We start from the raw sequence: 22507 nt of genomic DNA on the forward strand, positions 1-22507 counted from the left end.
CCTGCTCTGAGCTGGGAAGGTGATGGATTTCTCAGCACAGCTTTGGACCTGGTCCAAGCCCAGTTCTGGCACGATCCCTTATCTCCAAGCCCCAGGCCACTCTGCCTCTAGTTACAGGCAGGGATAACAAAACTGGACTCTCTCACACACACCCTGTGGAGGAGATATGCTTACACACGCATACGCGCTCGCGCAGAATACCATTTGTCCACACATGGATGAGGGCAACGTGCGCTTATCCCAGTGGAGCTCTGGTACTTCAGAGTCCTTGCAGCCCAAGCACTGCAGCCCAAACGTGTGGGTCCGAGCTACTCGAAGATGGAGAATTACTCGATATAGTGAAAGGTCACAAGTTTTTTCTTCTTCACTAGCAGCATGTGCCTTTGAACATGTTTACACCAAGGTGTTTTTTTCACTTGTTTGCAAGCCTGTGTAAATGTTGTTTTGCCTGTGTTGCACTCTGAAGCTTGGTTCCGCAGGATTTCCTCAGTGGTATGAGCAAAGCCACAGCTCAAAATTATAACACCTTCCCCCTGTATGTGTGTATGACAGCTGCATCGTACAGCGGCTCACCTTTTTGTTCTGAGAGCAGTGTGAAATGTCTTCTGCTGACACCTGTGTGTGTGTGTGTGTGTGTGTGTGTGTATGTGCGCACATGTGCATAAATGTGTGTGTTTATTAATTGCACATCAGTTTATTTTCATGAGCTTGACTAATTCAAGCTTAATTCAAGATAAGAAGGTTTTTGTCTTTGTTGCAGGGGGTTCCCCTAGTAGAGAAACGGAAAGGAACCAGTGTTTTTTCTGTGACCTTCTTTGTTTTTTCTTTATTGTTTAATTGCGGTGCTTGCTAACCCTTAAGGTTAGAGATCTAAACAAACCCCAGAGTTCCCCAACTTCGACATGTAACCTGTCCCACACCGTTTGTTCTACAAACTTACACAATACCTCAAATCATGCAGCCTGTTGGAAGTGTGCTGTAATTTTTCTCAGCAATAAGACTCTCGCAGTTTTCACCTGCCGGATGATGAACTGCATAAAAAAAGTTCTCACATCGACCCATGCAGTATTTGGACTCTTTTGACTTCAAGCACATTTTAGCAACCGCATAAATGTGCTAAAAACCATACAGTACACCCTAACACCCTGGCAATTGTGGTGCAAGTGTTGGATGGGCAAACACTACTCTTATTTTCCTGAGAAAATTTTATAATTAGTTTAGTCGGCCGTACCATCACCATCATTCTTTCTTTCTTCACAAAATTATATGCATATTTTATATTTCATTTTTCTGTTAAAAAAACATAATGCTGTAAATATAATAAACTATTCTAATCATTTTTTATTCGATTTATTTAAAAAATACTTTTATATAATAATATTTAAAAAAAGATGATCATTTATAAAAAAAAGTTGAAAAGTTATATTAAATATATAATTTATCCTAAATTAACTTTGACAAAAAAATATATATATATTATATATATTTTTTTTTTGTGGACCCTCTAACATCCTCTTGCAGCCCCCAGTTTGAATAACGTTATCAAGTTTCAGCATTATCAAGCAGTACTTCCCAAGTTCTCTGTGGTTAGAGAGTCTGACTGTGAGGAACCGCAGTCTGAGGACACTTTCCGGGTCCCTTGTGAAGCGACTGAGATCAGAGCTCGGAATTAGCCCCTCTCAGAGCTCACAGGGTGAAAGGTCAAACTCTGACTCTCATTGCAGATAAAGAAGTCTTTTCATGTGTTGGCCCCGCAGACCAAACACACAAACGGACTCTGAGTCGCTTTGAACTCAAGCCTGCGCTGCTGACAGCCGCGTGAGGAAACCTTTCCTGTCAACACATCCTCTCCATTTGGAGTCAGAAAACTCATGTAAACGTTCATGCGCGCACACACACACACACACACACAATTCAATGTTTTACTGTAAAAGAAGTGATGAAGCTTGTGACAGGAACTGTTTTGTCATGCCCAACAGCTTGGATTGTGTATAAGACTACGTGAGCTACTGCATTCTGACCTTTTCTGTCACTCTAGATGTTAGAACAAACAAAAAGTGACGGTGTTTCTAGTCCTAGTCCTGTCTTTCTCAGTTGTTTTGTTTTGAAAGGAGAATACTCAAGTTAGCAGAGTGCATGGCTTTTTTTTCTTAAGCCACTTTTCACTGTATTTAATTAACCACAGCCTGGAAGTCATTCACTTTTAGTGGAGAGTTGTACGGGAGATGCGTAGAGTTCAGATCATATTCTTATGCAGAATTTTCAGGCCCAATTTGGGCTTTGATTTGAACTTTTCGCTAGATTGTATGTGACCACCAGACTAGATGTCATGTATTTCAATCAAAATTGTTAGCACAAGGTGTGAATTACCAATATTTTCCCCCTAACACTATTTCTGTAAAATGGGTGGTTATGAATAACTGAAATAATTGTTTTATGATTATTACATAATTATTTAGATTATTTAGCTGATTATCCATAGAAAAGCTACTATGTTTTTCTTTCAAACATATTGGTGGTCATTTATTTAGTGTGCGTATAATCATACTTTCATCATTCATTCATTTTAACCTGGTGAATAAGCGGAGATAACGGCTGCCACTAGGTGGCAAAATGCAGACGAGTCATACGTGAATGTCGGAAATAGTAAAAAAAGTCGGTTTTAACGATGAAGTGTTTAATTCCTTTACAGATCTGCTCAGTTTCCAAACATTACTTCTGCCTTTTCCATGCAGTCATCCACCATTATTCAGATGCCATAACTACACCATTATGTGGCTTTTTTTTTATTTGGCAAAAATCTCATTTTGTTATAATAGACGTGTTTATTGTTTTGTTTAGTTTTCTTAAGCTTAAAAGCTTGTAGTGGGGAAATATATTTATTGTCTGCTTTTCAGAAAGAAAAAACAGCCTAGAAGAGTTGATACTTTTGCATTCTCACGGTGCCATCAGCCTATCGGGATTGTTATGATGTAATTTTGACATGACGGTTGGCTCGAACAAACGGCAACCCTTTGAAGATGTTTACTTTACCAGAAAGAATTTGTTTGGCAGGAATAAGGTAGAAGACCTTTTCCAGTTGCTCTTTTTGCAGTCTTTAATATGCTTCTATTTAGGGCTGCACGATAAATCACATGCGATATTTAACGTGCATCTTATCAGTAAAGCCGGTTCTGTAATCAGCGGTAAATCTCCATCACGTGCGTGCTTTCACATTGAGCAGCATTAACTACACAGAGCCGTTGTTCACTGACGAGCTGCGCAAAACCACGTTCATATTCGCGCGATTTTTTGTGCAGCTCGTCAGTGAACAACGGCTCTGTGTAGTTAATGCTGCTCAATGTGAAAGCACGCACGTGATGGAGATTTACTGCTGATTACAGAACCGGCTTTCTGACAAGATGCACGTTAAATATCGCATGCGATTTATCGTGCAGCCCTACTTCTATTCAACAATAACTCTGAACTACACTTATTACTTGTGTGCTTTCTCCAAGAGGCCTATAGGATTCATGTTAATTCTGGACTGGAAGGGAAATTTTGGGCTATTTGTTGCTTTTTTATTGCAAGGAAAGTGGCAAGGAAGTAAAAACTCGTCATTCGAGTTGGGCAGACTCTCATAAGTTTGTCTCTGAGCATGTGCACTTTGACCTGAAAAGAGGAAATGAGGAAGTTTGAAGGCTTCCCTGATCAGGGAGTCAGCTTGTGTCAGCAGTCATGTGGGGATGTGTGAGTGTGAGTGTGTACAGTCTGGATGTATATATAGAATTCTGTTTTAAGCCCCTGGTTGCTTTTTAATTGAAGGCAGAGATAATAATAGCAGGTTTTAAAATTATCCTGGCCCATATGACAATTCTTAGGCGGCAGTAAATCCATTCATGCAGCCATTCATACACACACAAACTTGTGCCATCTTGCTCCCAGGCATCTGTTCTCACTGTTTGTTTCAACATGTTTTTTTATTATTATAAAGTGAAAAATCCACTTAACCTTCAAACGCAGCTAAATATCCATGTTGACTAAACAACTACAAGGGAGACTTATTATTGCGAGAACACTGTGAGTGCTGCTGGATGACACACTCAAGTACAGAGACACTTCAGCAGGTGTTTCCCTGCAGGTGAAGATGCTTTAGGTCTATAAGCGACATTTGGCGTCAGCGGTTTGTGAACGAGAACACATAATCAGGCTCTGTCAGGCTGCAGAAAGGGGCTCTGCCCAGCTGTATATGTGGATGACATGCTACATGTTGTTTAGGGGAAACCCAACGACGGTTGAGGTGAGGTTTGCTTATTCTGTCCAGGCGGCTCTTTAGCTTCAGGGTTCCCATCATGGTCCTGAAACCTAGCAATATCAGGGAACTTCAAAAGTGTGATTTCCATGCCTGAAAAAGAAATTAACAGTGTCTTAAAGGGGTGGTTCATTGCGATTTCACTTTTTTAACGTTAGTTAGTGTGTAATGTTGCTGTTTGAGCATAAACAATATCTGCAAAGTTACGAAGCTGAAAGTTCAGTTTTTTTAGAATTCTGGCAGTTTAATGCCTACAAAAACGGCTGGTAGGGACGATACTCCTCAATAATATCCTCTGCTTCTCAATCGGGCTCAAACTGATAAGAGATATTAACGACGCCGTTGTTTACAATACAACCGGAGCACATGCTGCTGAGGAGAGGGGCGGGACGCTTAGATGTGCACTAGAGGCGGTTTAGCCAATCACAACACACTGGGCTAGCTAACCAATCAGAGCCCATCGCCTATTTCTGAGGGAGGGGCTTCATAAAAGCAGGAAATTGATCAGCGCGTTTCTAAGATGAGAGGGGACAGAGCATTGTGGAATAAAGGTAAATTATGTGAAAAATAATGCGTTTTTTTAAAAACGAAGCATTAACACATGTTAGACTGCACCCCATAAACACAATCAAGCCTAGAAAAAAAAAAAACACTGAACCACCCCTTTAAAAAAGTAATGGAAAATTATTTTATTCTAGTTTATGATTAGTTTTGAAGTATGTATTAAGCTAAAAATTACTATTTTTGAGTCCAGTCTTTAAAAATGTATTTGCAAAAATCCTGAAAAAACAATGGAAATTTACTGACAAGAGAGTGTGGGAACCCTAAAGTTTTGAAAGGCTTGAAATTCACCCTTCATTTGCTTAAATGTAGGGGTAAGTGAGTAAGTGACACAATAATCACAGACCGCAAGATATTTGACAGGCTCAATGGTAAAGGCTTTGTGTTTGAAATTATGAAGAAAAATTATTAAGAATAATAATCTTTAATCAAGATTTTTTTTTTCTTCATAAAATTACAGGAGCAGGTAGCAGAAGCATATAATTGAAATTCCGTTGGATTTTGTTGGGCTCTTTAATTGTATAAAATTAAATAATTAATTATGTAAATATTGATACACTGCTGTTTACAATTTGGGGCCAGTAAGATTTTTTAATTTTTTGAAAGAAATGAATAATTTTTATTCAGCAAGGATACACTGAATTGATCAAAAGTGACAGTTTAGATATTAACAAATTTATGAAAGAATTCTGTTTTTAAAAACTGCCGTTCTTTTGAACTTTCTAGTCATTAAAGAAAAAAAATATTAAGCAGTACAACTGTTTTCAACATTGATAATAATCACGGTTTCATTTCTGAGCACCAAATCAGCGTATTAGAATGATTTCTGAAAGATCACGTGACACTGAAGACTGGAGTAATGACTGCTGAATTCAGCTTTGTAATCACAGAAATAAATTACATTTTAAAATATATTAGAATAGAAAACAGTTGTTTTAAACTGTAGTAATATTTCACAATATTACTGTTTTATTGTAACATTGAATAAAAACAAATGCAGCCTTGGTGAGCATAATATACTTTTCAAAAACATAAAAATAATTTTACCAAGCCTAAACTGTTAAACGGTTGTGTATATGTGATGCATTGCAATTCATTTGATGAGTTAACCAACATATGTAATACATTTTTAGTATATTTAGCAAATATAAAAAATAAATTTGTGCTATACTATTGTAAGAAGCCCATTTGTCTGTTTTTCTGTCTTTTGTTCTAAATGACTTTGATCTAGATACATGTAATACGTAATTTAATTGTGATCCACCCCCCAACAGAAAATGTTTCAATCGATTGACTACCCTAATACTTAGGTGTCACACCAGTTTTGTTTTTAAGTTCCGTCTCTCTTTTCTTTCACAGAATTCATCACAAGACCATCATCATCTTCATCACCAAATTTTTTCCAGGGGGGTTTGGATATCGGAAAAGACACCTGTCGGATGACATGCACCCTGAGCAGACCATGATCTGAAGGCCCTACCAGGAGGCCACATACTTTCTTTCTTCCTTCCCTCCTTCCTGTTTTTATCAGTGGAGGAAGACGGGTGAGCCCAGCTGCCTCCGACAGGTGGCATACGGAGAGAGAGAGAGAGAGAGAGAGAGAGAGAGAGAGAGAGACTCTCTCACACACACATCTTCATACACAGAGGCGACTAGTCGCTGTTTGTGCTCCTGTAACTGCCTCAAGAAATTTTGACCTCTGACCTCACCACACCCCCAACCTTGCCCCCACCCCTGCTCAGCCAATCACAGCAGCCATGGGGAGGAAAAAGATCCAGATTCAGCGAATTACAGACGAGCGTAACAGACAGGTGAGTGCAAAGCCTGACTGTCTGCCGCATCAGTGTTTTTAGTTGATCATATGAGAATTATTTTCAGTTTTGAATACGTAACTGAAAATAATTCATTTCGTCAGCTTTCTCTGGAATATACACAGGATTTGAACTGAAATCATTCTTATTAGGTCTGACTCTTGTGAGTTGCCTTAAGTTACATCTGTAATTTAGACATCTTGTACAGGGCAAAACAGTGTGAGGCAAAATCAAATCTTACTCCTCCAGTGCAAGGTTTCTGTTGATTTATAGCTGAGGTGTGGATTTTTTTTATCTTTAAGTACTTTTTCCTATCCCAGTTTAATAAGCAGAGACAACTACAAGTTAACTACTGATAGGTTTTCTTCCCTTAGGGTGCAAACACTGGTGCTTTCAAAGCATTGCTGTTTGTTTGAGTGGTGCAGTTTTTCAATTTCTGTCTCAACTGATGCAGCAGGATTTTGTTCCGTTTTCATTACTTTTTACATATAACTGTTACTTTTAGTTTCTTTGAGCTTTAGTATTAGTTTTATTCAGAAATGTGCAATAAATTGGTACCATATTGGTTATTGCCTGATTTTTTTAAAATTAATTAATCATTATGTGTCGGACTATACTGGATACATAATTATAATGTAATTTTTAGAAAATCAAATATCTATTTTTTATACGGTACATTCTAATTTTGTGATACCTACATTCAATTCTAACTGATTTTAATCTTTATTTTGAATTTATTTAGAAAAATTTATATGTTATAGCGGCCAATGATATCAGTTTTCAGCCATAACATGAAAATAATTATCATCTTATCTGCTAAATATTTAATGTTGTGCATCACTAGTTTGTTTTAGTCTTTGAGTACATTTAATTTTTATTTAATTTTAGTATTTTAGGGCTGCCATAGGTAATGCGTTACCTTATCTAATTTAAATATGAATAACTGCATCAAATTTCTCAGAGCTGTCTAGTGTCATCCTGTGGCATTTCATGTTGTTGTTGTTGTTTTTTTAATTTATGTATTGATTTATTTTTTAGCTCATTCTTTATTAGAAACTGTGTCCTAGGCTAGCAGATATACACCAAGAATAGCCAACAGTGGTGCAAATAAACGAAACAGTAAACAGAGATTAAAAATGTTAAAAAATGTAAAACAAAAAATTTTATAAAATAAATAAATAAATTAATTAATTAACAATTTTTTTAATTAAGTATAAATAAGTATAAATGAGTATAATTTAGTATAAATTAAAGGATAAAACAGATATTTAAATTTTTAAATCAAGCACAGAAACAGAAACAAATTATATAAATATACAGCATATAATAGTTTTTTGTGTAATTTTTGTTTGGGCAGTTTTTATTAACTATACAAACACTGCAATGTTTGACTTGTTTAGATTAATACATAAGAAGAAGTGTTCATTTTTGCTATTTTGTTATATTCACCTAAGTGGTGTTCACCTAAGGTTCATTTCTGTTCTCTCGGCTCCCCATGTTCCACTATAGGTAAACCTTTCATATAAAACCTGTTAAATCACAAACTTCATAACAGTATCCTATTGAAAGCTTTTAAAGTAATTATGGTGTTTAGTTTAGAGTTAGAAATTCCACTCACTAGTGTGTAATCTCTTAGATGGATGGCTGTGAATGTATGGGAAATGTTTTTCTGGTCACAGTTGTGCTGATAGGTGTAGTCACTCTGACCGGAGCAGGTGTGCATACTCAACCTTAGCCTGCTTCGCTGTGTCAGCGCTCTCTGTCTCCCTCAGGTGTGCCTGACTAATCATATTTTTAACAAAGTTACAAAAAAAGTCGTGTAGTTTGTCTGACCCAGATTAAGCCTCAATTTGTGCTAAATATCACTTTTAATTGAGATTTCCTCTAGAAAACCATTCTGCTCTGTACATCTTGTCCTTCCGACCTTCCTGTGGTGTAACAGGTATTTGGGCAATTAAAGAATTAAAGAGTATGAGAAGAGGACATGAACTACAGTCTTTGCTGCAATAAAATGTGCATTTTAATTACCAAACTCCAGCATTGAGGCAAGCAAAGAAGAGAGGTGTAGAAGAACAGAGGCATCCGGAACTGACAGACAGCAGCAGGTGAGAGAGCGAGGTTGAGTCCGCGTGTGCGGTGAAGGTCAGTAGGTAAGCATTCGGCCGTGAGGTTAATTGGATCTCGAGAGAGAAGTGGAAAGAAGTCAGGTCGCTGCCTCTCAACATTCTTCACAATGATAAAGTTGTATTCTCCTGTTGCCATTGGTTACCTGCGATTTCTATTTTCGATGGCAATTATGTTGCTGGTGTTTATCCTGGTGCTAGTGTGAAGAGAAGGAACATCAGCTCCTTGATTGTTGAGGTGGAGGAGATTCTTTCATTTAATGGAAAAGGGCTTTTATTTACAGAGATGCAATCACTGTCTGCTAACACTGTCGAGCTCTTAAGGTTAAGGAGTCCTGGGTTTGAGCAGAAAAACTTTCTTTCTTGAGGTGGCACTTTTGCTAGCAGTGAGCAAGAAAGTGGTAGAAAGCCGGTCAATTCTGAGAGAGAAGAATCGGCTCTTCAGCGGCTAATACCTAGTCAACCTCTGTGCACTGCAAAAATTCCCATAGGAGTAATTCACGAAACATTTTAAAAATCCTGTCACTATTTTTTTCAGCCTCATGTGGTTCTAAACCTTTATGACTTTCTTTTCTTCTGTTGAATTCCAAAAGAAGATGTTTTGAAGAATGTAGTTGGTCTTTTAGCTGGTTCATCTTCACCTTTCTATGACAATGAATGGGCACTGGATCTTTCACGCTTTGAAAATAACACAAAAGCACCATAGTGCAAATTTTGACTTTGTATTCCGAAGTTATCTAACATCCTTAAAGGGGTGGTTCATTGCGATTTAAATTTTTTTACGTGGAATAAAGGTAAATTATGTGAAAAATAATGCGTTTTTTTTAAACGAAGCATTAACACATTTTATACTGCACCCCATAAACACAATCAAGCCTTGAAAAAAACCAGTCAACCACCCCTTTAAAATAAGACAAATTTACCTAAGAAGCAAAATTGCATTAGATATAGTTCTCATCTCTTCACTCATCCTTGTCTAACCTTGTCTTCCTCTTTTTCTTAATGTTTAACAACATTTTTCTTCTTGTTTAATGGCATTTTTAATGGCAATTTATTGGCCAAATTTGCATGTGTATCTTCCCAGACAGTGAAATTGTTAGGCTAACTGTTAAGCAAACTCTAAATGGCTCAGCACATGTCAAGATTGTCTTAAATTTCAGTATATCCCTTTAAATATCATATATCTTATCATATTACTTTAAGATAACATGTTTATGATATAATAATAGTGCTTTTGCATCTTTTTTGAATCTTGAAAGCTCTAATCCTCATTTGTAATTTTATTTAAATTGAACATCAAAATAGATTCTTCAGAATATCTTCTTATGAGTTTCACACAGGAAAGAAAGACATTCATGTTTGGAACAACATGAATGTGCGTAATTGGTTGTTTTAAGCAGACTATAACTTTAGGATCTTCTTTTGTTTCACTGCAAATAAAAACATGTAGTTTTCAGTTCTCATCCTTCATCTCAATCATCATCTTTTTCTCCCTCTCTAACCTCATCTTTCTCTCTCTATCCACAGGTGACCTTCACCAAACGGAAGTTTGGTCTGATGAAGAAAGCCTACGAGCTCAGTGTGTTGTGTGACTGTGAGATTGCCCTCATTATTTTCAATCACTCAAACAAGCTCTTCCAGTATGCCAGCACCGACATGGACAAAGTGCTCCTCAAATACACTGAGTACAATGAGCCGCACGAAAGCAGGACCAACGCAGACATCATTGAGGTAACACAGACATACAAGCCCACCGTGAATCCTCCCAATTTCAGGTTGCAGGAAATTGTTTTCTTTGTTTGTTGGTCTCATTCATCCTTTATTTGTTTGCTCCTTCTCTTCACTCCTTCCTTCCTGTCTTTGGTGAACCGTGTTAATTCGGTTGCAGTAGTTCAGTCAATAGCCCTATTTGGTCGGGACAAGTTTTCCCTGAGGAGGCCAGGTAAATTTGTGTGTTTTTCCTCACAAAAACCTTGTTAAAACCGCAGAGCAAATTACCTACTGTTTTCCTCCTAACACACAAGTCCTCTGAGAAGGATCCCGTCCAAATAGGAATGTCTGTAATTGCAATGATTTGTTTTCATGATGCTTCTCCTCATTTATTTTGACATTTATCGAATACTGTAACTAAAGCTAAATTTGTTGTTTCATTACATAGTGAACTTTCATTATGGATTCAGACCATGCTAATACCATGCTAATTTGACTTTTGACTAATTTGATTTGATTTATATATTGCTTTATTTACATGGTACTCCAAGGTACTTCTAAGAATATTATGGTATTACCATGTTACCGTATCCAAAATACGCCCTGGTTATACCATAGTGACAGTGTAAATCCACAACACTGCAAGTTCTTCATGAAATGGCAAGGCTTTTGCATAGCTAAACACTCATCCATAGGGAGGCCGAGCACATGTGAGAGAAAGAGTGTGTGTGCACGTCTAGAGAGCATGAAGGGTTGTTCAGAGGCTCGTGGATCTCTATACGCTGCTGGCTAACTGCCTGGACGATGGTGGGACAGGAGAGGTAGGGACAGCTGCACCCTCTACCACCTCCTGCCTTTGGCCAGAGAGGAAAAAGTGGCTTAACACACACACGGTGCCCATCCGGTGTCTGTCCCGTCCAACACAAGATGGCGACTGCATGTGTGTGGCATGTTGTTCTGGGACGCGTAACATTAACTCGGAAAGAACAGCAGCAGTGGAAGAGTGTCTCAGGTAGTATAGCTTAAACATTATATAAATTAAAAGGATAGTTTACTCAAAAATGAAAATTCTGTCATTTACTCTCCCTCATGGTATTTTGAACCTGTATGCTGTTTTATTTTTCTTCTTCATGCACCTTAATGCAGCTGTTTCCCATAATGAGTAGTCCAATGCAATTTATGAATTGGACCAAGCGGTTCATTGAAAAGAACGGCTCAAACAAGTGATTCACATGCAAATTGAACTGGTTTGGTTCTTAAGTTCAACTCACTGACTCAATGATTTGGATATTTTGGTCCTCGAGTTAACAGCTCACTGGAAAAGAAGATTATTAGTGAACAACAACTTATAGTTAGGTCTTTTACTCACACAGAACTATCATATAACCTCACCGGAAGAGTTAAAGAGTGTCTCAGATCATATAGTTTGAATGCTGCCCGAATTAAAAAGAGAGTTCACCCAAAAATAAAAAATTCTGTCATTATTTACTCAACCTCATATCCGTATTCCTAACTCATATGTTATTTTTTTCTTGTCTTGATGCACCTTAATGCAGCTGTTTTCCATAATGAATCATTCAGTGCAACTTGTGAACCGGATCAAGCATTTAATTGAATAGAACCAGCTCAAAAGAATGATTTGTTTCCAAACTGGATAGAACTGGTACTCAAGTTCAACTCAGTGATTTAGTTGCTTTGGTTCTCTGGCTTACTAGAGGTAGAGATTACAGTGAATAACAACTTAAATTTGGGTCTTTTACTCACTCAAAACTATCATGACTTAAGAAGATCCAGGATGTAGTGCACAAGTCACACGAGTCCAATTTGTTGTCGCTATGAACTTGTTCACTGTGAACTATGAACAAATACTTTAAAAATAACTGAATGTTGATTGAAACTACGTGATGGTGGGTAAATCATAACAGAATTGTAATTTCTGGGTGAACTGTTCCTTTAAAACTTCAAATGTGTGTGTGTACAGAAGAAAGTAAAGCATTTATTTCAAGATTAATTTTTCAAGATTAGATGGTCATTCCGTGCAGTTTAAAATGCAGTCATCAGAGGGTGAATACTTCTGTAGAGTGTGTGATGTTGAGAAACTGATGACTCTTTTGCAGAAGCCCCCAGTGGTACAGGTGCATGTTTCCTGTTGGGTGCAGCTGCAGAAATCTCTTGAGAGAGAGAGAGTGTGTGTGTGTGTGTGCGTGCGTGCGCACACTGTGGTGAGGGCGTTAGGCCGCTGTGGGCCACATCAGCTCAAGCCTGACTGGGCTGCTTTGTGTGTGTTAAGGCTGAAGGCTGTCTCATGCAATATTGAGAGGCAGAGTGACAGTAGAGGCAGACCTGGTGCTGAGTTCCCATTGTTTGGCCTGATGTTTTTGGGGGCAGTACCATTCAGAAGGCCCTTCCTGTGGCTCATGCCCAATTAAAAACACGTCTTCTCTGCTTTACCTGGTTATTTGACTTTAAGAGACCAGAAAGAGAGACATGCAGGCAAAAAGAGACCGTTCAATGAAGTGAGGGAGATTTGATGTTTCTAAATTATGAAGTGGCTTACATATTTACCCAGAGAAAAACACTCATTCACCTTACAGCTCACTGTATACACACACACACACACACATATTCAGGCAGGCATGCTTTCACACTGATGCATGACTGAACAGATGCATATTATGTACTCACATAGTCTCTCTTCTTCTCTCTTGCTACATCTCTCTCTCTTTGCTCTCATCTCCTCGCTCGCCTCGTGTTGCACGTGCCTAGTGTGTGTATGTGTGTGTGCGTGTGTGTGTGATTGTATGGGGGCTGCCTGCCTTTTCTGCCAGAGCTTGTTAATCTGCTTGACTGCAGATCCCAATCAGGAGAGAGACAGAGAGAGGGAGAAAGAGACAGAGAGATGAAGAGTGGGTGTTTAAGGATGAAGATCCTGTAGATATCATTTGGGATTTAAAGGAGGTGGTAAGAAGAGAAACACAACCTTTTTCATAAGCAGCTCAGATGAAGAGGCCGTGGGGACTTAAAAACATCAAATATATATTTTTTAATTTTCTTAATAAATGGTTGGCGTGATTCATCTATCCTCAGCTTTCTTATGAAAAATATGATAATCTTTCATCAAAATGTAACAACTTTCTCTGCTTCTGAAACAATGTTTATTTTGCTGACATAACCAAGGTCATGTGGGCGAAGAAAATAATAGTATTAATATTTTCATAATCCATTTTTCACAATCCAATCAAATCCCACTAGATAAAATCAAGTGCCGCCTTCCTGAATATTCTGTTTTTCTTGGAAATACATCAAACTGGGGACAATTAAAGGGACGGTTTACTCAAAAATGAAAAATCCGTCGTCATTTGTTTTAAACCTATATGACATTTTTTGCAACACAAATTTTTTTTTATTTTTGTGTTCATTTCATGTCATTTCTTTTCAAAATACTGACAGTCAATAGTGATTGACCTCAAATAAAGCACTATTAAACTAGTCCATTCAGCTATTTGTCTTATTTTCTACGAAAAGATTCAAATTAAGATTCAAACAGGTCAGGCAGCATAACTTATTGGGTTATATAGGGCCTGATATACATGGCATCTCTGATGAATGTTGATTTCCATATTGAGCTGGAAAGTTAAGTGTTGAAAACATTGGCTAGTTTTGTCACAACAATGCCAATACCAGTGAAATTTCACAATTCTCAAAGTTAAGTTTGAGATCATAGCAAAAATTAATATGCTATTTAACAGTGCTTTATTTTTAAAAAGTTGCTATTATTATTATTATAAATATTAACAAATTAATATTTGACATATTTGTCAATTAAGTAAGTTAAATTTAAAAGTTTTAATTAATTACAATTTTTAAATGAAGTTTTATTCAAACAAACAGTAATAAAGAACAAATAAATAAAGTAAGCACAGTAAGTGGCTTTCTCTTTTTATTATCAGCATTACTGTTTAATTATTATAAATGACATAATAGACAGTGGCAAAAACCTGCTGTGTTTACTTTGATGCCATGCCAAGCTGGCATTTTGACCAGGAAGTGTATATTTATGAGTGTTCAGAAGTAACCACCTGTCACCAGACAGCTTTTAGGTACAAAATTGAATAGTCTGTAGTAGTGCTGGGCGTTATACCGGTTCATACCGAATACCGGTGTTTATTTTTGTTATGATATGAATTTTTAAAATACCGCAATACCGCGAGTATGTCGCTTAAACAACGTTCGGAACGCGACACTGTATGTGTTACTAAGCGTGAAAGTTCCGAAACTGAAGCTGTAGAACTAATAGAACATGATGACACAGAAGAACTCGCACTAGCGGCTTTTTTCCATAGAATATTCATACTGACAAACCTAGCGACTTTTTCAGATAAACCTTAGCTATGGTTCAGTTGGAAGATTTCGCCAGTGCTGTCCCGCGAGCGCGAGGTCGGACTTTCCTGGAGAAGTGTCACCTCTCTCGGCGTCTGTTCTGTGCAGTTAGCGGCAGAGAAGCAGCGCATTCAGTTGGCCGCACCGCAGCCGACTCGTCAATAAATGAGTACAAAACAGCGTTTCCTAGCACCTGTCGCTTACTGATTGTTTGGAATTATAAATATGAGGGTTAACACCCGGTCATGCATGAAAAAAAATACCGTCATGTACCGCGAAACCGGTATAATTTTGGAAAATACCGTGATATACATTTTTGGTCATACCGCCCAGCACTAGTCTATAGTACTAATGCTACAGAAATAATTTAATTTAATTTGAGTATCAAGTCGGCACCACCAGCACTTTTGACATGCCTGATAGCAGCAGTTCCTTTCAAGTGTGACCACTAGCGTTAGATTGTCGAGATGAAATGACTGTGAACTCTTAACCTCTGTCTGTAAGAGATGAGAAATCTGTGTGTGCTGGACATTGGCTAAGCCCTCTTCGATATCGAGATGATGTACTTCAGCTTATTCTCTCAGATCCGCCTCCACAGTGGGCTGAACCGTGGGCTATCAGCCCAGATCAGCTGCTGAAATGACTCCATTAGCCTCATGTATGAGTTATAGTCAGACTCGCCTGATAATGGCAGACACGCTGCCTTTAAAGGAGGAATTGAGATGGAAGGATGAAGAGGAGGAGGTGTGGAGGGTTTGGAGGGGCCGCTAATCTGTCAGATGGGTGTTTCTGGACGCTGTCGTCTGTGTAAGCCGGCAGGCTGTGGCGAAGCCGAGGCTTTAAGCGTGTTCTCAAGGGATGGCCGGGGGGTTGCAGCCTTCTCTGCTTTACACACTGCAAATGGAAGGTGACATTGCATTCTCCCTGCGTTAGACATCAGCACCCACTTGAGAAATGGAGTTATGTGTGTGTTTTAAGACCATAAACCACCATAGACCCCTCATTTTCAGATCAATGTCTTTTTCAATTGCAGATTCTTAAACTTTAACTTTGGCCCCTCTCAAATCTTTGCTAACATCCCACATAGAAAGTGGGAGTTTGAAAAGAGGATATGGGATGGAGAGAGGAGGGGAATAGAGGACAGAAATGAGTCAGCTCAGTAAGTCGTGGAAGAATGAGAGCATTACTGGATTAGAAAAGAGACTCAAAGATACAGTGTAAAAAACCATTCAGAAACATTAGAAGAAAGAAAGTGAAGGTCGAGGGGTAACAGATGAAATAATGTGAAGACAGGGAGGGGAAGCTAGAGAGAGGGACCGTACGGAGGGAGGGAAGAAGGCGGTTGCAGGGGGAGGGGCGCTACTGAACGAGGTTAACCAGTCAGAGGCAGCGGAGCTCTGCAGGGGAATCTTCCCTTGGCAACACAAACACGCACCCGCCCCATAAAGGAGAGACAGCAGGCAGAGAAATACAGGGACAGGTGAACAGATGGCGCCAACTCAGAGACAGGCTGATCAGCTGACCAACTCCTCCCTGTGTGTGTGCGAGAGAGAGTGTATGAACGATCGAGCTAGTTCAAATGTTTGCAATGTATTTTTTTTTTCATTATTCATCAAATCTATAAATTAGTAGCATTGCTTGCTAAGGCTGATTGCTAATGCTCATACTTGGGGTTAGGAATTTCTACAGCCCCTATTTGCTTAAAGGGGTCCTATTATGCTCTTTTACAAAGTCTTGATTTTGTTTTGGGGGTGTACTAGAACATGATCTCATGCTTGGTGGTTCGAAAAACACATTATTTTTCACATAATTTACATTATTAAAATACCTTTCTCCCCAGCCTGGCACAAACGGCTCGATTAGTTCTGGGTTTTAATGAAGGCCCGCCTTTCGAAAAAAACGAAATGTGTTGTGATTGGTTAGCTGTCCCAGTGCGCTGTGATTGGCGAACAGCTTAGACAGTGTTTCAGTACTGCCACGCCCCTTGCTCCATCTTTCAACAAAAGCTTTTGGGCGAATCCGGCACTGTACTCCCTCGTGTTGTGGAAGCTGTCCTCAGTAAAATGCGCAGCACACAATAGCAAATTGGGGTTATAATGCTCTTTTAAAAAACGAAATATCTCCCTTTGGAGTGGACTTTGAGATTTGTAACTTTCTAGATCTTTTTTATGCCCAAACATACACACTACACACTGACTAAAATTAAAAAAGTGAAAAAGCATAATAGGACCCCTTTAATATTTCATTTCAATGCTTGATTTGTGGCTTCACAAAAGCCTCCAATTGTACAGCATCTTGTGGAGAGGTGTGTTTGTTAAATTTCTAAGTGATTATACTTTTTTCCACACAGAACACCTTAGCAACTGCATAGCAACAGCTTGACAACACCCTTCACCACTTGCATTTTAGTTCATTTAAATTAATTTACTAATGTAATGTAATATATTATAAAACTACAGTTCAAAAGTTTGGGATAAGTAAGATTCAGTAAGGATGCATTAAATCGATCAAAAGTGACAGTAAAGATATTTATGTTGTTACAAAAGATTTCCGTTTCAAATAAATGCTGTTATTTGTCTATTATTCAAAGTTTCCAAATCAGCATATTACAATGATTTCTAAAAAATCATGTGACAGTGAAGACTGGAGTAATGGCTGCTGAAAAATCAGTTTAGCAATCAATTGCATTTAAAAAAAAAATTAAAATAGAAAACAATTTTTAAAATTGTAATGATTTTTTACAATATGACTCTTTTATTGTATTTTATCATAAGATACTTTTTTGAAAAATATAACATCTTACTGACCCCAAACTTTAGAACGGTAGTGTATATGAAAAAAACAAATCTGGATTAAAAAATGTTTATGCTGTATTTTCTTTGCACACTTTTTTTATGTCATCATGACCTCTATGAAAAGGAAGAAAGCAGTGCTGAAAACTTTTTTCCATTCAGTCTCGATACCCCCATCAAAGCTACTTAGAGAAAATCTTGTTTGGAAAATCTTCTCAAAAAAAGTCTCAAGCTGTTTTCAGGCTGAAACCGATAAACTGAGTTTCTCTCGTTTTCAGCCTCGTATAACTTATTTCCAGCCCACGGTTGTCTAATGGCTGCGCAGTTTCAGTTTTCCAAGTCATGGTGTAAAATAGAATTTAGCCTCTTCACTTCCTCATGAAACAATCTGCTGATGTACAGTGTTCTTGGTTTATGTGTCACACATTACTTTGTAGGTTTAATAAATCAGTGCTGCTTCTTTCTGATTGACATTTGTGTTTCTAAATGTGAAATATGCTCCTCTCCCTTTCTTCTCCCATTCCAAATGCTTAAAGACGTTGAGAAAGAAAGGCTTTAACGGTTGCAACAGTCCAGAGCCAGATGGGGACGATTCAATAGACCAGAGTCCGTTACAGGAGGACAAATACCGCAAGAGCGAGGAGCTGGACATCCTCTTCAAACGCTACGGAGTGAGTATTCCTCTTTACCTTGTCGTTCTAACCTCCCTCCTTCTCTTTCTTCCCCTCTGTCTCTCTCTCCTATCCTCGGTCGGAAATAAATGAAGGCTCTGAACAAGAAAGAGCACCGGGATTCGGAGAGCCCAGACCCCGAGGAGCCGTTCTCCCTCACACCTCGCACAGAGGAGAAGTACAAAAAGATAGACGAGGAGTTTGATAAAATGATGCAGAGCTATAGGCTTTCAGTGAGTACCTGTGTGAAGAGGCCTGCTTTTGGCCCCGGCAAACCAACTCACACAGCCTGCTGTCGGCCCGGCAACCAACTCACAGAGCACCTAGCAACCATCTCTCACCCCATTCCCCTCCTACCACCCCTCAATCCCCTCAGAATGTGTGTGCTTGGGCCAGGAGAGGGCAGTCGGGGGCGAGAGGGCGAGTGTGGGCCGCATCCCTTTGATCCTCACAATCCACGCTTTCAAATGCGCCTGTGATTTATAGCTGGCTTGATTCTGCGTTCTGTTTTCTTATGTTCTTATGTTCTGCGTTGACTGATGCTTGTATCGTGTTTGCCAGGAATAGACTTGTGACTCATTTGGGTCCCGATTCAGGCGTCGGTGAAGATAATTTTCATTAAGGCACTGTCAAGAATGCTTTATGCATGAGCCTTGCATGAAGAATCTCCTCTCACAAGGTACAGAAACAAGAAAGTGCTGCTCCCTTTCTCAATGTATCGTGGGCCCAAGTTTGATATCATTTACATGGTGAACGTGATTCAACATGATGTGGGCAGCAGAGACTGATTAGTGTAGTAAGTTGCGTTCTCTTTTCTCTGTAATGCTAATGGGACTGGAAATTAGAAATTGCTTGGTAGCTGCATCCAAAAAGCATTTCGTCACCTGACGGAGGGCCAGTTTTCCTCTCTCTCGCCCCCCTCCCATTCTCCGCCCAGTGCACCGTTCACGGGCCGGAGCACAAAGAGAGTCATCCAGCACCTCTCTCTTCTCTCCCACATAATCCCAGCATGAGTGCCCGAGGAAGGAAAGCTAAAACCTTAATCCCTCTCACTGGGGACACCCAGCAGCATGTGCACTACAAGCCCTACTTAACAGGCTGGAAAATGATCAGTTTGTAATGAGTTTTTATATATTCACCACTAACTGTCTGACTTGGCTGTCATGGCAATTTCAGTGGATAAAGCTGGATTGTGAGGAAATTTACTTGAGATATTTTTTTTTCTTCTTCCTAGAAAAAATATTGCAAAACATGCTAATTTAAATTTGTTTTTTATTCTGGAATTGTTTTCAATTTCAACTTAAGTAAAAAAAGAGTAATATTTCAGTATTGTGCATCAAACAGGAATGCACTATACATCAGTGCTATATCAGTGATTATTATTTTTATATATTTTTTGTATTGGTTGATGTTGGATATACACTACCATTAAAAAGTTTGAAAATTCCATTACAGGAATAAATGACATTTTAAAATAAATATTGAAAATTAAATCTATTTATTGACCCTGAAAGATCATTCCTCATGTGCACTGTGATCTGCAGTAAGCTCCAAGCCAAAGGGACTTCATGTGAATATGATTTGCCAACTTGTTTCCCAAACCAGTCAGTCTTTCTCACTTCACTGGTCACGGTCTTCCTCAAAATCACACGGTCTTTCTTTTAGTACCAAGTGTCGTTCTTATCACAGTTGACTATCGCTTGTCTGTGTGTCTAGACTGATATAATCTTGAGTCTGTTGTATTTATCTTCAGTTGTTGAAGGCACATCAGAAGTGTAAGATTGCATTTTATGGCTGAGAAATTGGAGACTAGCAAACTAGATTATTTCTGTCTTGGTGCTCCATATTTTAAAACCAGCTGCTCATCTCACACTAATGACCCTCCCCTCCCTTCACCCTGCCTGGCCTGCATGCAGTGCTGGAACTTCGCCCACGGTCTTATCCTATAGCATATGCTACAATGGGTTACTCCCTCCAAAACTGTAGCTTGGATATGTTTAACCTGGAATATTCATTTAAAGCAGCTTTGGCATCAGTAGAATCTCATTAGAAGTCATTTCTGCGAAAACAACAGTGTTTATAGGAAACGTAAACCCATATTCGGCTATAACAACAAAGCTGTCTGTTGAAACTAACTCTTAAAACGAAACGTTCCTTAATAGCGTCTATATTCCATGAACCTTTAACATCCATGGAACCTTTCCATTGCACAAAAGCTTCTTTATATGAAAAAGAGTTCTTTAGGTTATTAAAATGTTCTTCACACTAAGAAAAAAAATGGTTCTTTTAAGAACTGTTCACTGAAATGTTCGTTGGGAAACCCAAAACGGCTCTTCTGTGGCGTCACTGCGAAAACCCCCTTTTGGAAACTTTATTTTTAAGAACGTAGTGACTATAATCTGCACACTTCAAACTACATTTTTCTGCTGAAGCTCAGACAGAGAGGCTAGAGGAGAAAGGGAGAAGGACAGAGGAACAGCCAGACTAACTCTATCAAACTGGGTCCCACTCAGAACACAGAAGGCCTACTGCGGCCCACATTCTAAATTTAGAGGCCCTGGTTTTGCTGAGGATCTTTGGAAAATGGGTCTCCATCAGAGCATCTGGACAGTTTGAGTCCACACTGATTGCTGAAGCTGGCTAATTGCGCTTCACAAGGCACGAGAACGAGGATCGGCTGACTCAGGAGTTGTCACGGCCACATGCCCCTTGTTTGAAACACCTGAGCCTACTGTGCGTGGTGGGTTATTCCCTCGAGCCATATTACCAGTTTAAGGACAACAGTTGCAGACTAAAATGGAGTATAATGCTGGGCTACAAAACAAGTGTTAAAATAAGACCGTAAACACTGGATGATTCAGTGAAATCTAGATGCAAATGAAGTGAAGACTTCCTGTTCCTTTCATTTCCAGCCTGGATAATTCACACTAAAACATTGACAGATTTTGCGTCTTACAAAATTAACTCCGCACCTTGTAGCTTCACATGCTCTGCTTTGAAGATGTTTGCACAAGTCACTGCATGCTATTAAAACCAATGTCTTGATGTACATGCAGGTGGGCGAGTTTAAGCCGATAACGTTTCCCTCTCTATCTGTGTTTCTCAGTCCACAGTGCCACCGCCCACTTTCTCCATGCCAGTCACAGTGCCGGTGTCCAGTCAGAGCCCTCTGCCATTCAGCAATCCCAGCAGCCTTGTCACCACTTCCTTCATCACCTCCACTCTCTCAGACCCACGCCTGCTGTCGCCACAGCAACCGCAGCTGCAGAGGAACACGGTGTCTCCTGGCCTGCCACAGAGACCTGCCAGTGCAGGTAAAATCCTGAGCAGATCAATGGCGCTGGGTACCAGTAAGCAAAACAGGAAGGAGGAAATAGTAGCTCATGTTGTGTACATGAGTTTATAATGTTGCCCTGTGGGTGTCGGATTAGCCGGAGCAACTGTTTCAGAGATATACCACTGCTTCATGCATAAAAGTGACTGTCAAACCTTCATCTCCTCTGCTCTGGAGTGCTTACATAGTGTACTGATCAGACCAGAATTTTTTGACCAGAATTGTAATATTGTAATATGCATCCTTACAGCATGTAGTCTTACTTCAGCCAATTCGGTTAAGTTTTCATTTCAGTATGTCAGTATCAGCTAAGCTGTAGCATCTTTTTTACACCTAGTATCAACATCTTGAGGCATACAATTGTAAATGAGGTTCAATGCATCTCATTGTGATTTGATCACTTAAAGCTCCTTTGGAGGTGGTCAGGGACACATGTCACATTTATAGTGTAAACTCTAATGTGTCCTGATGCATCCTTAAAAAACTCGAAGGACTACTGACTCACATAACATGTAATCTCTGCTAGGGTAAGCTTTGAAATAAAACAACTGCTTGATCGAATCATTTAAGAATAGAATAAAAGCTTTATTTCCACAAGACAGGGAAGGTGGACAATGTTATAGGCACAGCCGTGCAACATAAATGAGACAGTGTTTAAAAGTATACTTGAGCAATTGTATCATAGTATGTACAATATATTCACTGCCTTTTGGGGTCAGTATGATTTTTTTTTAATGCTGTGTTCACCAAGATTGCATTTATTTGATCAAAAACACAGTAAAAATTGTGAAATATTATTAGTTTAAAATAACTGTTGCCTATTTTTTAAGATGA

At 38.9% G+C, this 22507-nt stretch overlaps 1 protein-coding gene across 11 annotated transcripts in view; it reads left to right on the forward strand.

Moving 5' to 3' along the window:
* Positions 1-22507, forward strand: part of mef2d (myocyte enhancer factor 2d) — a 64444-nt gene that overhangs the window by 26954 nt on the left and 14983 nt on the right. For 8 of the 11 annotated variants that reach the window (XM_016524627.1, XM_016524626.1, XM_016524632.1 and 5 more), the window contains exons 2-5: positions 6212-6663; positions 10314-10517; positions 18435-18572; positions 21446-21653. In XM_016524627.1, the coding sequence (XP_016380113.1) occupies positions 6610-6663; positions 10314-10517; positions 18435-18572; positions 21446-21653 (604 nt within the window). In that variant the 5' untranslated portion in view covers positions 6212-6609. Of the gene's footprint in view, positions 1-6211; positions 6664-10313; positions 10518-18204; positions 18340-18434; positions 18573-21445; positions 21654-22507 lie in introns of all 11 variants that reach the window. The other 3 variants (XM_016524628.1, XM_016524630.1, XM_016524636.1) reach the window with 1 other exon arrangement.

Source organism: Sinocyclocheilus rhinocerous, unplaced genomic scaffold, assembly GCF_001515625.1.
Source record: "Sinocyclocheilus rhinocerous isolate Xijiao unplaced genomic scaffold, SAMN03320098_v1.1 scaffold1204, whole genome shotgun sequence".
In the NCBI taxonomy this organism is placed as follows: Eukaryota; Metazoa; Chordata; class Actinopteri; order Cypriniformes; family Cyprinidae; genus Sinocyclocheilus; species Sinocyclocheilus rhinocerous.